This window comes from Pituophis catenifer, unplaced genomic scaffold, assembly GCF_029215685.1.
Source record: "Pituophis catenifer annectens isolate HBS135680 unplaced genomic scaffold, rPitCat1.0.hap2 SCAF_10, whole genome shotgun sequence".
NCBI lineage: Eukaryota > Metazoa > Chordata > Lepidosauria > Squamata > Colubridae > Pituophis > Pituophis catenifer.
The window spans coordinates 12,384,844-12,401,578 of NW_027256890.1; the positions used below are offsets into that span (position 1 = coordinate 12,384,844).

Here is a 16,735-nt window from a genome sequence, read left to right on the forward strand (position 1 = left end):
GCTCTTGGACTGAGCGAGGGAGTGGATCAAAATCCTCCAGGGAGCTTCTGTGCCCAAAGGAAGACCTAGATCTTCTCATTCCTAGTCTAGAACCTTCTCCACTGGACCACATGGGCCCTTGAGCTTCTGTGCCCAAAGGAGAACCTAGATCTTCCCATTCCTAGTCTAGAACCTTCTGTCCTAGACCACATGGGCTCTTGGGGATGAAAGAAGCTAATGAAAAATTTTGCAGGATTCACACTTAGGGGGTTGTGTGAGAACACAGGAATGACGTTAACCCTGGTTAATATAGCTCAGTGTATTTGTCTCTAAACTCAGCCAACTTTAGTTTAGTTAATAAATCACAGAGAATAACAGAATCTCGAAAGCCTCCCAAAAGAGATTATGGCTTTTTTTCTTTTTTTAAAAAAAATAATCTGGATGAAATAATAATAGTGCTGTAAAGAATATAAAAAGGAGACAGGCGTGGTTAGAGTTACCCTTTTCATTTTTCATTTTTATTTTTTTTGATCCTATCCTAGGATCCACCACAGCACAGGAAAATATGAATTCTTTTTAATTAATTTAACTCTTCTCCTACCTTCATTTGCAAGTCACAAATACGTTACTTTTAAAAAAAAATCACAACAAATGAGAAAGATCCAGAATGTACTTCTTGCTAAGCCGTGGCACGAAATAAGCTTTTTTAGAAAAAGCGGGCCCTTGTCTATTGTTAAAAAGAAAATCAAGTTTGGGAGAACCCCAAATCATTGTTAAAAGAAACTCAAGGTTTGTTGATCGTTTCCCTTTTAAGAGCTGCTCGTTTTCTAACAGGAGGTTAAAAACGAACAAACTTGGCAAGAACTGGCACGTGATGATGCGAAATCAATGGTGCGGTTAAGTTTCTAAAATTTTGCTGATGAGGCCCAACTTTGTCCTTTCACTGTTTAATCCAGCATTAGTGTGGTTAGACAACATGTGTGGTCTTTCTGGTTAGGCAACTCTTTTGACCACAAAGAGTGTTGAAATAAATCTGAGCCAAGTATTCTTCTCTAAGAAAATTATCCAAAAATAATACCTTTTTTAAAAAAGTCTTCTTAAGTTTATCTCTCTCTGTAGGCATAGGTATGCGTCTTATTTATTCAACATAGGTAATATTTTGAATGCAAAGTGCCATTCAACATCACCAATTGCTTTTTTTTTTTTCCCCTCTCAGTTTTGGTTTTCCCATCTGTAAAATGGATCCATTCTTTTATTTATCACACGTGATTTTTGCCTTAATCTTACGATCTACCACCAGCTCAACCCGTTGCCCTTCTTTTTCTTTCTTTCTTTCTTTCTTTCTCGATCACTCTTTCTCGAACTTTTTTTTCTCCCGTTTTTAAAAATTAGCGAGGAACGCCCCGGCCCCCAAAAGAGCTTTTGTTTACGTAGGTTGTGTTTATGGATAATTACTATGTTCATCAATTAAAATTGATGTTCCGCTACCACTTCTCACCTCTCCGGAGACACCTGGTTGCGGGATCCCTGTGTAAAAAAAGAAACAAACTTCTGAAACCTGATTAAGTTTACATGACATTTAAATGGGATTAATATTAGGGCTGTACAAAGTCACAACGAAGAGGATGGCTTCCTGAATGGAATTTAGCTGTCGTGTTGGAATTGATCCTTCCGATGGCACTGAACGTGACTGATCAGATTAGAGTCAATTAGAACAGGGGTCTCCAACCTTGGTTACTTTAAGACTTGTACAGGGGTGGGCTTCAAATATTTTAGCAAGGGATTCTCTGCCCGGTTGCTGGATGGACATGGGTGTGGTCATGGTGGGCGTGGCCTAGTCGGCCTCCTGCGCCACGGCAGGGGGGATATTTTTGCCCTCCCCGGGCTCCGGAGGTTTTCCTTGAGCTTCCAGGAGGGCAAAAACGGCCTCCCCATCCATCCATCCATCCATCCATCCATCCATCCATCCATCCATCCATCCATCCATCCACTCTATCTATCTATCTATCTATCTATCTATCTATCTATTATCATCTATCTATTATCTATCATCTATCTACCTACCTACCTATCATCTATGATCTATTGTCCATTCATCCATCCATCCATCCATCCATCCATCCATCCATCCATCCATCCACTCTATCTATCTATCTATCTATCTATCTATCTATCTATCTATTATCATCTATCTATTATCTATCATCTATCTACCTACCTACCTATCATCTATGATCTATTGTCCATCCATCCATCCATCCATCCATCCATCCATCCATCCATCCATCCATCCATCCACTCTATCTATCTATCTATCTATCTATCTATCTATCTATTATCATCTATCTATTATCTATCATCTATCTACCTACCTACCTATCATCTATGATCTATTGTCCATCCATCCATCCATCCATCCATCCATCCATCCATCCATCCATCCATCCACTCTATCTATCTATCTATCTATCTATCTATCTATCTATCTATTATCATCTATCTATTATCTATCATCTATCTACCAACCTACCTATCATCTATGATCTATTGTCCGTCCGTCCATCCATCCATCCATCCATCCATCCATCCATCCATCCATCCACTCTATCTATCTATCTATCTATCTATCTATCTATCTATCTATCTATCTATCTATCTTCTATCTATCTCTATCTAACTATCTATCTATCTATTATCATCTATCTATTATCTATCATCTATCTACCTACCTACCTATCATCTATGATCTATTGTCCATCCATCCATCCATCCACTCTATCTATCTATCTATCTATCTATCTATCTATCTATCTATCTGTCCATCTATCATCTATCATGTCTCTCTCTCTCTCTCCATACCTACCTACCTACCTATATCTTTATTTTCTATTTCTTTATGTATTACATGTTTATGCTGCCAATCTCCCCTACAAGGTGATTCATATTTATTGCATTTCCTCCTCCTAGAGGTCTTTGAAGGGGGGGCTTAAAGGCTGCCCACTGTCTGTGCCCCAGTTTATCCACCCACGAATGCAAAGGAATATTTGGAAAAACCCAGCTTTTACTTTCATTCTTTTTTTTTGCCTCCTGCTCCTTTGCATCACGCTCAGAAGCTGGCAGGGAGGAAAATGGAGCCTGGCCATCTGCCAGGAGCCCCGTTCTTGCCCGTGAATGCCATTCCGGGCACAGTTTCTCAGTGTTTATAGTGCTACCTCAGACTGCAGCTGTTCCTGGAATCTCAGCCTGCCAACGCGCAGCATGGTGACTAGGTTGATTTTTAGAGCTTCAGCCGCCATTGAGGGATAGAGCTGACCAGGAAAAGCTGCTGCTGCTTCTTCTTCTTCTTCTTCTTCTTCTTCTTCTTCTTCTTCTTCTTCTTCTTCTTCTTCTTCTTCTTCTTCTTCTTCTTCTTCTTCTTCTTCTTCTTCTTCTTCTTCTTCTTCTTCCTCCTCCCACCCACTATTTCCTTCTCCTCCTACTTCTCCTCCTTCTGTCTTCCTTGCTCCCTTCCTTGTTCTTCCTCACGTCACTGTCCTTTCCTTTTTCTTCTTTTTCTATTTCCTTCTCTTCTCCCCATGTTTCCACCTATCTCCTTCTCTGTTTGTCTTCCTTCACCTTCCTTGCCCCTTTCTTCTCCTTAACTTCTCCCTCCTTCTCTTTTTCCTCTTCCTTTCCTTTTTCTATTTCTTCTCCTCCTCCAATCTCCTCCTCTTTTTTTCTTCCCTCTCCTATTTGTACTATTTTCCTTCTTATTTCCTACGTTCTCGGTCCTTCTCCTCCTTTTTTCTATTTCCTTCTCTTCTTCCCCCTTCCATCTCCTTTCTACTTTTCTTCCTTCTACTTCCTTCCTCCTTCCTTCTTCCTTCCTCCTTCCTCCTCTTTTCTTTTTTTATCTATTGATTCTTCTCTACCTTCAACCTGTCTTCCTTCTCCTTCCTTGCCCCTTTCTTCTACTTAACTTCTCCATCCTTCTCTTTTTTTCTCTTCCTTTTCTTTTTCTTCCTTCTCCTTCTTCTATCTCCTCCTCTTTTTCTTCCCTCTCCGATTTTTACTATTTTCCTTCTTTCTACATTCTCTGTCCTTCTCATCCTCTTTTTCTATTTTCTTCTCTTCTTCTCCTTCCTTCTATCTCCTTCTTTCTAGTTTTCTTCCTTCTCCTTCTTTCCTCCTTCCATCTTCCTTCTTCCTCCTTCCTCCCCTTTTCTTTTTCTATCTATTGCTTCTTCTCTATCTTCAACCTGTCTTCCTTCTCCTTCCTTTCTGTTTCTCCTTCTCCTTCATCTCCTTCCCCTTCCCGTTCTTCCTGGTGGCAGCTGTAAAGGTACAAATAGGTTAAAAAATATAAAACCAGGCAGAATTTTAATGCTGGAGGGAATGAGCCTTTTTTTTAAATGAAATGTTGAGCTCACATTTTCGTTAAAAACAATCCTAAGCCCATTTACAGGATGCTGAAACATTAGCATTTAAAATTTATATAATGCAATTTTTTAAAAAAGCCACATTTTAAAGCTACAGGCCCTTAAAATGGGAGCCAGGTTGCAAATGCCAAATGTTACCCATTATCAGCCATTAGTACTATAGCCCCCCAGTGCAACATTTACAGTATTTTATAACTCTATTTTCTTTCGTGGCATCAAATTTCAGTTGAAATAGATTTCTTCAAAAGACAGGAGTTTAGTTAGATGGAAGCGGCTATTTCAGTTGCCTGCAGAGGAAAATTCACAATCTGTTATGCTTCCTTGGAAAAAATATATATATTTTTATGCACAGAAAATTAGCATCCGAATAGAAGGCAATTTTTTTTTAAAGGACAAAGTGGTGCAAAACTACTTAAAATGTAATAAATAAAATAAAGCTGCTATCCCTTCTTTGGATAGCCCAGTCTTCCTTATGTAACCTACATTTGTCCTTGGTGATCAGGGAACTTTTTTTTTTAGCCTCACAACCCACATAGGTTGCCTCACTGAGGACTAGAGTGGTGAGATGCTGGAGGGCACCCAGTGAATTTCATTTTTAAATAACTCTAGTAAACCGGGGTTAACTAGCTCTAAATTCGGCTGTGTGCACGCTATGCAACACCATAATTTTGACTTCATCCAAAGTTCCAGAACGGATTAAGCAAAACCAGAAAATGTTTTAAAGGATCAAATACAATTTCTTGAGAGAATCGGATGTTTATTTCATGTTTCTACTAATATTTATATCTGGATCGTTAGTCAGGAATGGGTAGCGTGTAATGAATGAGAGACAGAGGATAATAAAACTCTTAAGAATTCAATATCAGAAATTAAAGTTTCAGGCTTGGGGATTTCAAACAGTATTAATAAAAAAAAATTAAAAAGCAGAGTTAGTATCCTTTAAGGGGGCAAGAATTCTAAAGATAGATGCCATCAGGAGAAGGAGAGCAAGTTTAATTTAGTGGTTAAAGCAATAGGCTAGGGACCAGGAGTCTGTGAGTTCTAGTCCCACTTTAGGCATGAAAGCCAGCTAGGTGATTTTGGACCAATCACCAGGAGACGGTGAGTTCTAGTCCCACTTTAGGCATGGAAGCCAGCTGGGTGACTTTGGACCAGTTGCCAGGAGACTGTGAGTTTTAGTTGCACTATAGGCATGAAAACCGGCTAGGTGACTTTGGGACAATCACCAGGAGACTGTGAGTTCTAGTCCCACTTTAGGCATGGAAACCAGCTGGGTGACTTTGGGACAATCACCAGGAGAGTGTGAGTTCTAGTCCCACTTTAGGGATGGAAACCAGCTGGGTGACTTTGGGACAATCACCTGGAGACTGTGAGTTCTAGTCCCACTTTAGGCATGAAAGCCAGCTGGGTGACTTTGGGACAATCACCAGGAGACTGTGAGTTCTAATCCCACTTTAGGGATGGAAACCAGCTGGGTGACTTTGGGACAATCACCTGGAGACTGTGAGTTCTAGTCCCACTTTAGGCATGAAAGCCAGCTGGGTGACTTTGGGACAATCACCTGGAGACTGTGAGTTCTAGTCCCACTTTAGGCATGAAAGCCAGCTGGGTGACTTTGGGACAATCACCTGGAGACTGTGAGTTCTAGTCCCACTTTAGGCATGAAAGCCAGCTGGGTGACTTTGGGACAATCACCAGGAGACTGTGAGTTCTAGTCCCACTTTAGGCATGGAAACCAGCTGGGTGACTTAGGACCCGTTGCCAGGAGACTGTGAGTTCTAGTTCCACTATAGGTATGAAAGCCAGCTAGGTGACTGTGGACCAATCACCAGGAGGCGGTGAGTTCTAGTCCTGCCTTAGGTATGAAAGCTGCCTGGGTGACTTTGGGCTGATCACCAGGAGATAGTGAGTTCTAGTCCCATGAAAGCCAGCTAGGCGATTTGGGCCCAGTCTCTCTCTCTCAGTCCAACCCAACTCTGCCTTTCTCCTTTCTTTCTTTCTTTCTTTCTTTCTTTCTTTCTTTCTTTCTTTCTTTCTTCCTTCCTTCCTTCCTTCCTTCCTTCCTTCCTTCCTTCCTAACTTTCTAACTTTCTTTTATCAGGTAAACATGAAGAACAACAAGCAGAAGGAGGAATCGTTTCCAAGAATTTCACCAAGAAAATCCAGTAAGTATTGCTGAGTTCTTTCTAATTCACATTTTTCTAATGGCTCCAAATTCAGGCATGGGTCATTTAAAACAACCCTTTTAACAGAGTGTTTTTTCACAACGGTGACAACTTTGAGACACGGGGACTTCAACTCCCAGAATCCCCCAGTTTAAAACCCGATCCAAACATCAAGTTTAATCCTCAAATACCAATGTCAAAAGTAGGTGGCCTCCTCCCTCACCTACTCTTTCAGGGTAAAAGTTACTCATTCCTAGCAGCCCTTGCCAGCGCTTCAAAGAAATGGGATCCTTCGGTTCATCTTGCATTTCAATCTGGGTGATGTCCCAGCTACCCACGGGAGTTAAGTTCATTTACTGACGTTCTAGCAAAGGAATGTATCTGAAATGCAAGCTTTCCTTCCCCCACCCCCCAACCCTGCTCATCCTTATCACAACCCCGCTCCTTCTTTTCCTATTCAAGACAACAAAGGCTTGAATTAGAGTTAGCATAACAGAAGTGGAAGGGACCCTGGAGGTCTTCTAGTCCAACCCCCTTCTCAGGCAGGAAACCCTACACCACTTCAGACAAATGGTTATCCAACCTCTTCTTAAAAACTTCCAGTGTTGGAGCATTCACAACTTCTGGAGGCAAGTTGTTCCACTGTTAATTGTGGAATGAATCAGGAAATTCCTCCTTTGTTCTAAGTTGCTTCTCTCCTTGATTAGTTTCTACCCATTGCTTCTTGTCCTGCCATCAGGTGCTTTTGATAATAGCTTGACTCCCTCTTCTTTGGGGCAGCCCCTGAGATATTGGAAGACTGCTATCATGTCATCCCTAACACCAAGTGCTCTTCCTCTTCCTTGCAAACCCCTTCTTCTTTGTGGCAGCTCCTCAAATATTGGAACATTGCTATCATGTCACCCCCTAATCCTTGGCTTCATTAAATAAGTCCCAGTTCCTGCAACCATCCAACCGAAGAAGGAGACCCTATACCACTTCAGAGAGTAGTTGTCCAGTCTTTTCTTAAAAACCTCCAATGATGAAGTACCCATAACTTCTGGTGGCAAGTAGTTCCACTGGTTAATTGTGGAATGAATCAGGAAATTCCTCCTTTGTTCTAAGTTGCTTCTCTCCTTGATGAGTTTCCACCCATTGCTTCTTGTCTTGCCTTCAGGTGCTTTGGAGAATAGCTTAACTCCCTCTTCTTTGGGGCAGCCCCTGAGATATTGGAACACTGCTATCATGTCACCCCTAAGATAATACAGTAGTCCTGGACTTACAATCACAACTGGGATGAGAACTTCTGTTGTTAAGTAAGACGGTTGTTAGTTGAGCTGCACCCAAGTTTATAACCTTTGTTTTTGCCTTGGCTGTTAAGCGAATTATGGCCGTTCTTAAGTGAATTGGGGGTTTCTTAAGCAAATTTAGCTTTTCCCTGATGATTTTGCTTGCTGGCCGTAAGAAGAGACGGTCGCAAGTGGTGATCATGTGATCCCGGGATATTGCAGCTATTGTAAATAGATTCCCGTGGCCAGATGCCAAAATTTTGCTCACTTGACTATGGGGATGCTACAAATGGTTGTAAGTGCGAGGAATGGTTGCAATTCCCTTTTTTCAGTGCCGTTACAACTTTGGGCAGTCACTAAACCAATCATTGTAAGTCCAGGGCTACCTGTATATAAGTAGCCCTCGACGTAAGACCACGAAGGAGCCTGAAAATTCCTGTTGCTAAGCGAGACCATAGTAAACTGAGTTTTGCCCCCTTTGGGTGACCTTTCTTGCCACCGTCATTAAGTTGTTCAGTTAGTGACATGGTTGTTAAGTGAATCTGGCTTCCCTGAGGACTTGGCTTGTCAGAAGGTCGCAAGACGGGATCGTGTGACGTCCCCGGGACATGGCAATCGTCATAAATATGAATTGTCTGACTTTTGATCCCGTGATTATATGGATACCATAATCATAAGTGTGGGAAAAAAAAACACTTTTTTCAGTGCCGTTGTAACTTCAAGTGGTCACTAAATGGACTGTTGTACGTCGAGGACTACCTGTAGTTGGGGAGTGGGGGGGTCATTTGAATCCCGGGTGTCACGAAATCCCGCTGAGCTTTCACCAACTGTGAATGGCCTCTCACTGTCCCCATTGACTAATGGAGATGCTGTCATTGAGCAAGTATTTGCAGGATGGGCAGCTAAATTGAGATCTTCCTCTCATTGAAAGAACTTGCTAGCTTTTTCTCTTGGTCACCGGGCAGGAATCGAGTTGGCATCCTCTGTTGAGGATCCGAATTTAAACAGCCAATGAGCTCATGATGCAAGACAGACTTTGACCTACTTCACACCAAACGAGTCCATGGTCCTCTTCTCGTGTGGACTCAGCTTTTATATTCTGCGTGAAGCCTTGAGAGAAGCAGAACCTAGAACATGAAGATAGAACGTAGAATAACAAGGTTGAAAGGGGTCTTGGAGGTCTTCTAATCCAAGGCAGGAGACTTTATACTATTCTGGACAAATGGCTGTCTCGTATCTTCTCTTCTCTGACTTTACGGCCTACTGTCCCAACTGCCGGTGCCGTGTTGAATTGGGCACCTGATATTTCTTGGTATCGGGTGCCCGATTGTCCTTAGCTGCCACCAAAGATTAAAAACCCATCATTAATTGTGTCCTGGAGCTCAGTGGAAAAGCATATTCCACCTTTCGTGGCAAAATCCCGTGGCGTTAGAACAGAATATTAATAGCTAATAACACCACTTTTTTTGGGGGGAGGGAGTAGTCCCATAAAATTATATATCAATGGAAAGATCATTGAATCAAGAATGTAACGCCATAGCTTTTACGAAGGATTTGCTATTCGAATAGCAGTTACAGTATAAAGGAGAAAAGAGAAACATGTAGGAAAAACGAGATATACAAAAATGATCACCATTGAAAAAACGAGATATACAAAAACGATGGATGGATGGATGGATGGATAGATAGAGATAATGCAATAACTTTTACGAATGATTTGCTATTCGAATAGCAGTTACAGTATAAAGGAGAAAAGAGAAACATGTAGGAAAAACGAGATATACAAAAATGATCACCATTGAAAAAACGAGATATACAAAAACGATGGATGGATGGATGGATGGATAGATAGAGAATGTAACGCAATAACTTTTACGAAGGATTTGCTATTCGAATAGCAGTTACAGTATAAAGGAGAAAAGAGAAACATGTAGGAAAAAATGAGATATACAAAAATGATCTCCATGACAGTGAATACTGAGTTGGGTAACTTTTAGCATGAATGATGGCCTTACAACGTCTTTCCATGGAGTGAACCAAGTCTTTGAGTTCTGCAGCTGTTATGATGTGAAACCAAGATGGAATGACGGCTTCTATTAACTGGGTTTTATTGCTGGGTCACTTCTGACTAACAAATTTCTTGAGTCGGCTCCATAGAATTTTCAATTGGGTTAAGATCTGGGCTATTCCCAGGCCATTCCAGCAGTGGATTAGGATTATCTTGAAACTCAAAAAAAAAAAAAAAAAGTGGTGTTATTAGCCATCAAACCTCAAAAATACACGTTTCCCAAAACGTTCCCACAATTTTGGCCACTCCTGTATGATATTATTAAAAGAGGAAAAACCAGTAGGAGAGAACGAAAGGAAACGCTGCTTAATTTTAAACAGTTCGCACTGCTTCGTTCGGCAAAATTTATATTATAATCCTTTCTGTACTGTATATAGTCCAGGGCTGGGCAGGCACGCAAAAAAATATGCATAATATGTTGAACCTCACAATGCTTGTGGGTTCGCTGGGAAGGAAGGGGAATTTTAGAAGGCCGATGGGTGAGCCCGGACAGATTCAGCTGCCGAGTCACCCGAGAACCCGTGACTCATCAAACATGCTCTTCGGACTTATTTTGGCACTGTTGCCTAATGGTGCTTCCAAGTGCTTGTTTACCCCTTCTTCGGCTTTGAAAGTTCATCCAGAACTTTCTCTCTTCTCCCAAACTGGGGGGGGGGGACCGGTGGTGGGGGTGTGGGGGCGGGAAAAGGGGGGGTCACGCTTTTTAGATGAAGCTTTTCCAAATTTGTCGGAGAGCCACGTTAAAGGTTTCCCAATCATCCCGGGAAGGCTTGGGTCCAGCGGAAACATCAGAGTGAGGAACGCTGCGCAAGATGCCTTCTGTAATATATTTCTAGGAAGCCGTATGAGGAACGCTTGAGGGAACTAGTTGTGGCTAGATTGGCGAAGAGAAGGATCAGAATAACAAGAGTTGGAAGAGATCTTCGAGGTCATCTAGTCCAGCCCCCTCCTGCCCAAGCAGGAGACCCTACACCCGTGATGGAGAACCTATGGCATGCGTGCCATAGGTGGCACAGGGAGCCATTTATGTGGGCACGCGAGCATTGCCCTAGCTCAGCTCCAGCGTGCATGCATGCACTGGCCAGTTGATTTTCGGCCTTCCAGGACCACTGGAAGTCGAGAAACGGGCTGTTTCTGGCCTCCGGGCTGGTGGGGAAGGCTGTTTTTTGCCCTCCCCAGGCTCCAAGAAAGGCTCTGGAGCCTGGAGAGGGCGAAAAAAACAGGCCTACTGGGCCCACCATGCCATCGTGTGCCAAAAGCGGGGGGAGTGTGGGGAGTTGGCACACATGCGCGGGAGATCAGGGTGCATTGAATTATGGGTGTAGGCACACATGTGCGCGACCCCTCCCCATGCTCCCCACGCTTTTGGCATGCGACGGCAAAAAGGTTAGCCAGCATTGCCCTACACCATTTCTGACAGATGGCAGTCCAGTCTCTTCTTGCAAGCTTCCAGGGATGAAACTCCCACAACTTCTGAAGGCAACTTCTGTTCCATGGACTGATTGCTCTCAGAAGGATTTTGTTGTTGTTGTTAGTCGAGAAGTCGTGTCCGACCCATCGCGACCCCATGGACAACGTTCCTCCAGGCCTTCCTGTCCTCTACCACCCTCTGAAGTCCATTTAAGCTCATGCCGACTGCTTCAGTGACTCCATCCAGCCACCTCGTTCTCTGCCGTCCCCTTCTTCTTCTTTTGCCCTCCATCGTTCCCAGCATTCGGCTCTTCTCCAGGGAGTCCTTCCTTCTCCTTAGGTGGCCAAAGTATTTGAGTGTCATCTTCAGGATCTGGCCTTCTAAAGAGCAGTCAGGGTTGATCTCCTCTAGGACTAATCAGTTGGATCTCTTGGCAGTCCAAGGGACTCGCAGGAGTCTTCTCCAGCGCCAGAGTTCAAAGGCCTCCATTCTTTGGCGCTCAGAAGGTTTAGGAGTGACCTGATAGCAGTCTTCCAATATTTAAGGGGCTGTCACAGAGAAGAGGGGTTTTGCCAAAGCACCTGAGAGCAGAACCAGAAGTAACGGATGGAAGATCGCTGAAGATCCAATCTAGAACTAAGGAGAAATTTCCTGACCCAGGGAGAACAATTAATTAGTGGAACGGCTTTCCTTCAGAAGTTGTGAGTGCTTCATCGCTGGAGATTTTCAAGAAAAACTGGACATCCATTTGTCCAGAATGGTACAGTAGGGTTTTTACAGATTACAGATGAACAGAGTTGGAAGGGACCTTGGAGGTCATCTAGTCCAACCCCCAACCCAAGCAGGAGACCCTACACCATTTCCGACAGAGGGCAGTCCGGTCTCTTCTTGAAAGCCTCCAGTGATGAAGCTCCCACAACTTCTGAAGGCAACTTCTATTCCATCAGTGGATTGTTCTCACTGTCAGAAAAGTCCTCCTTATTTCCAGGTTGAATCTCTCCTTGATCAGTTTCCATCCATTATTCCTTGTCTGGCCTTCAGATGCCTTGGAAAACGGCTTGTCCCTCTCCTCTCTGTGGTTCTCAGGATCTCCTGCTTGAGCAGGTGGTTGGACTAGAAGATCTCCAAAGTCCCTTCCAGCCCTGTGATTCTATGTTCTATGATATAACTTTATGCTGCCGTAGGACTGTTGACTTGTTTTGTCTACCACCTGGTGTGTGAACACCGTTCTTGTGGTCTCGTCAACTCAGGGCTGTGGGTGGTAGGATGTCCGAACTCAGCCCAAGGAATCTCTGGCCCAACTCTGTTCTTCTAATCTTCTGAAGCTGAATTTTCCTGACAGTCGGAGAGAATGCCAGGCATCTACAAACGGTGTTTCAACAAGAATGTGGGTTGTGTGTCCTCAAAGAACACCCAACATCTTTAGCTCAAGCTCTAACTTGAAGTAGAACATTATGCAAAGGATTATAAAGAGCTAAACCAGCATAGGTGTGGAATCCTAGGTTTCATTAAGAGTTCCTTATTAGGGCAATATTTTCTTACCCCCATGCTGGTGTTTACTTTGATGCATTAAACTGGGCACGCTTTGAAAAGGCATCTGGCCAAACCTGCTTGCCAAAGAATTTTCCTCCGGAGTTAACCCAAAGTTTGAACTTTCGAAGGAAGAAAGAAAAACAAACCACGAAAATTAATCCCGTACAAATCTTTCTTTTGTATCTTCCTTCATTAAACTTTAAAGCAGGGCTGTCCAAATCTTGGCGACTTTTTAACACCCATGGACATCAACGCCCAGAATTCCCTTAGGAATGGCTGGCTGGGGAATTCTGGGAGTTGAAGTCCACAAGTCTTAAAATTATCCGGATGGGACATCCCTGCTTTAAAGCTAAAGGAAGTGGATTTGTTGATCAGGGGATTTTGGATGATTCATTTCGTCCGTAAAGGCTTCTTCCGGTCAAACTCATGTTTGTGGTAGAAACATGTCCTTGGCAATATCCTTATTTTTTTTTCCAGGGATGTTTCTTTTCCACCTCGCTGTGTAGCTGTAACCACAAGGTTCCCAGAGGTCTTTTATCAAAGTACTAACAAGTCCATCCTGTTTAGCTTCTGAGGCCAGAAAAGATCAGCCAAGGTCCCGGTGCCTGCTGAAACCTCATTAATCATTAGATAGGACCAAAACTGTAGATAAGAAGTTGGCTCCCCAAAGATTTCACAGTGTTTGCTTTCTGGTTCTTTGAAGATTAACACAAAGGTTGGACTCACAAAAACACGTGAGGCAACATTCACAGGGAGTTGGTGTTTTAACCTGTTCCCAGAAATTCAGCGTATTCGGGGACCATATTCTCAACTCTTGATGGTTTATCTTTTTTTTGGAGGCTGTGCGTTAGATTGTGAAGTCAGCACAAATCTTTTTTATCCGCTGTGCGTTAGATTGTGAAGTCAGCACAAATCAAATCAAAAGCGGTAGACACAGGAGGTGTCTTTTGTTCACGCCCGGTGAGATTGCGGCCTCTTTATCGGGAATAAATCCTCCCGAATTCCATGAGATTTAATCCTAAAGAAAACAGGACTTCAGATTATCCTTTCTGAAGTACAGTTCCTGGGCATATAAAATAATATAATTTGCCCCCCCCTATTCTTCCTTTTCTTTTCTTTTCTTTTTTTTTTTTATTATAACCGTGATTATTGAAGATATGAGAGGGATGAAAAGTCAACATTACAGGGAGTCCTTGGTTTATGACCACAATGGAACCCAAGATTTCCGTTGCTAAGCAAGACAGTTGTTAAGTGACATCCCCCCCCTCAGGGTTGGGCTTCAAAATTTTTAGCAAGGGGCTCTTTGCCTGGTTGCTGGGTGGGTGTGGCCATAGTGGGCATGGCCTAGTCGGCCTCCTGCACCACAGCGGCCGGGGGGGGTGGGATTTTTACCCTCCCCAGGCTCCAGATGCTTTCTTTGAGCCTCCAGGAGGGCGGAAACGGCCTCCCCAGGCTCCAGAAGCCCTCTGTAGGCTGGAAACGGCCTTCCTGAACTTTCGGTAGGCCCGTTTTTCACCTCCCCGAGCCTCCATGCGCGCCCTGCACTTACCTACATCCAAAACGGGCCGCGTGGGGACTCCTGGGAGGGGCGGGGTAGGGTGGACGGGACCAGCCAGGAGTGAGATTTGGGGGTTCTCCGAACTGCACAGAATCTTAGCTAGAGGTTCTCCCGAGTCAGTTGCCAAGCACCCAGATTTTGATCCATGGATGGAACCATGGAAATGTTGCAATGGTTGTCAGTGTGAAACAGTCGCTATCTGTATAAATCTAAATTCTATTGCTATCTTTTGCCAAGGAGAAAAGCAGAAGGAACCCTTGTCTGAGACTCGGAAGGTCTTCCATTTAATTTTTTTTTCTCCCCTCTTTGTGCTCCTTAGACTTCCCATGGAAGTGGACCCGACCACGGTCTTCGCCTCCTTGTCCCCCGAAGGTCTCCTGATCATCGAAGCTCCACAGATACCTCCTTACTGTCAGTACGGGGATGGCAGCTATGGCAACGAGATTCCTTTGGATAGCCAAGAAGCCACCTGTGCCTGAAGTAGACCCTGCCCGAGGCCCTCTTCCCCAACAAAGCCCCTTCCATCTTTTGACCATCCCTGCAGCTGCCTTCACTCAAAGGCCTTCTTCCTTGTAGATGTCCCTGGTCAACCCTACTCTTGAATGGACGTGTTGAGCTCTCACGTTGGGCTTGGGGGTCGAGGGGGAGGGAAGGGTAGCGTTGACCTGGTCTTGGAGGCTTTCCATTCAGTGGTGTAAAATTATACTTGATGGGCCCTCTCTTAAACAGAGAGGTGATGTTGTGTCAGAAGGATTCAGTTCGAGAAAGATTTCACCGCATAGCATATTTTTTGGAAGTTTTTGAGGAAGTGTTGAAGTCAAGATTGGTTCTTTAGATCTTTCAGGATGAAGATTTAGAGCTGGGGCAAATTCAGAAGAGAAGAAAAACTTGGCAATGTGACTTTCAAGGGGAAGTAAATTTAGTGGCACTGTTGTGGACATTTCCCACAATGCCTGGTGTCGGTATTCCACAGGGGCATTGTGGGAAATGGCTAGCCGCCACAACTTTCCAAGCCAGGACGTCTTCATTGCATGAGGGATCTACAACAATCTTTGGTCTTGCTGAGAAGTATTTAAGGACTCATTCATCATCTAAGCTTTCAGTCAATCCATGTTCAGAAATGGTCAAAGTTCCCAGACCCATCATTCTGAGCTAAGCCTCTTTATGGCTTGCTTCATCATCATTCATGAACCATTACGTTCATCCCACCAATAGAGATCCTAGCCTTGAAACCAAGGAAGTCATTTTGCCCAAACACGGCTAAGAGATTGTCTCAAGATATCTGGAGATCTTGTGAAGGTCTCATGAAATGTTTGGTCTTCTCAAACGGAGAGATGGAGCAGTTAAGGCCAAGATAGGTCATCAAACCCTGGTTGAGATCTCACCTGCTAGGTGAAACCTGATTCATTACACAATTTTTGTCCCCCATTAACCATTTGTGGTGATTCCTCTCCAACGTCTACACCAGGGCTGTCCAACCTTGGCCACTTTGAAGACTTGTGGACTTGACATTCTGTGAGTTGAAGTCCACAAGTCTTAAAGTAGCCACGGTTGGACAGAATGGGACAATTCTTGACCCTGCCCAAGTTGGATGCCCCTGTTCTTCTACACCATGGCCTGCTAAAGTCTCACCTAAGTGCTTAAACTGCCCTACTACTGATATTGCACTAAAATAATTTATGAGTTGCTATCCTCCATCCAAGATGTCCAGAGCACTGATTTACGATGCGCTGAAGAAGATATGGTTGTTTTTTTTTTAAATGTTCTCACCACACTCGGTTCTTTTCTAGCTGACTTGTCTTCATCCTAAAAAGAGCCTCTTTTAACCTCAAGGGCTGATTTGGCATCGGGGCAAGCCACGCTAAAATTCCTCAGATCCCAAAATTGCCATTGCCACCGCCTTGTCCTTCTTCCATAAATGCTCCTTGCAACATGACACCCATCTCTGCTCCCCGGTTTCATGGAGGACTTAACTGATTATATTTTCATTTTTTTTTCTCTGTATACTGTATCCGATGTAGCAACCAATTGTCCTTAATAAACGTTTGGGTATATGTGAGGTATTTATGCCAATATAGGAATAAGAAGTTGTCGTGTTTCGTATTTCCTTCCTTGGCAGAGTGTCAAGGGAGAGGAGGGGAGGGGCAGGGTTGGCAGGGCCAGCCAGGAGTGGGATTTGGGGGGTTCTCCGAACTGCACAGAATCTTAGTTAGAGGTTCTCCCGAACCCTGTAGACCCCCAGCAGCCCACCCCTGGATCTACCAAGAGCTGAAAGCATAAAAAGTAGTGAATTGGCAACACACATATCTTACAGTCCCAACTTTGCCTCGGGGAA

General features: G+C 43.8%; 1 protein-coding gene across 1 annotated transcript in view; it reads left to right on the forward strand.

Annotated features, from left to right (window-relative positions):
- HSPB8 (heat shock protein family B (small) member 8) overlaps positions 1–16,459 on the forward strand; it is a 19,115-nt gene extending 2,656 nt beyond the window's left edge. The window contains exons 2-3 of the mRNA XM_070950567.1: positions 6,499–6,562; positions 14,720–16,459. Of these exons, the coding sequence (XP_070806668.1) occupies positions 6,499–6,562; positions 14,720–14,879 (224 nt within the window). The 3' untranslated portion in view covers positions 14,880–16,459. The remainder of the gene's footprint in view (positions 1–6,498; positions 6,563–14,719) is intronic.
- Positions 16,460–16,735: the final 276 nt, after the last annotated feature.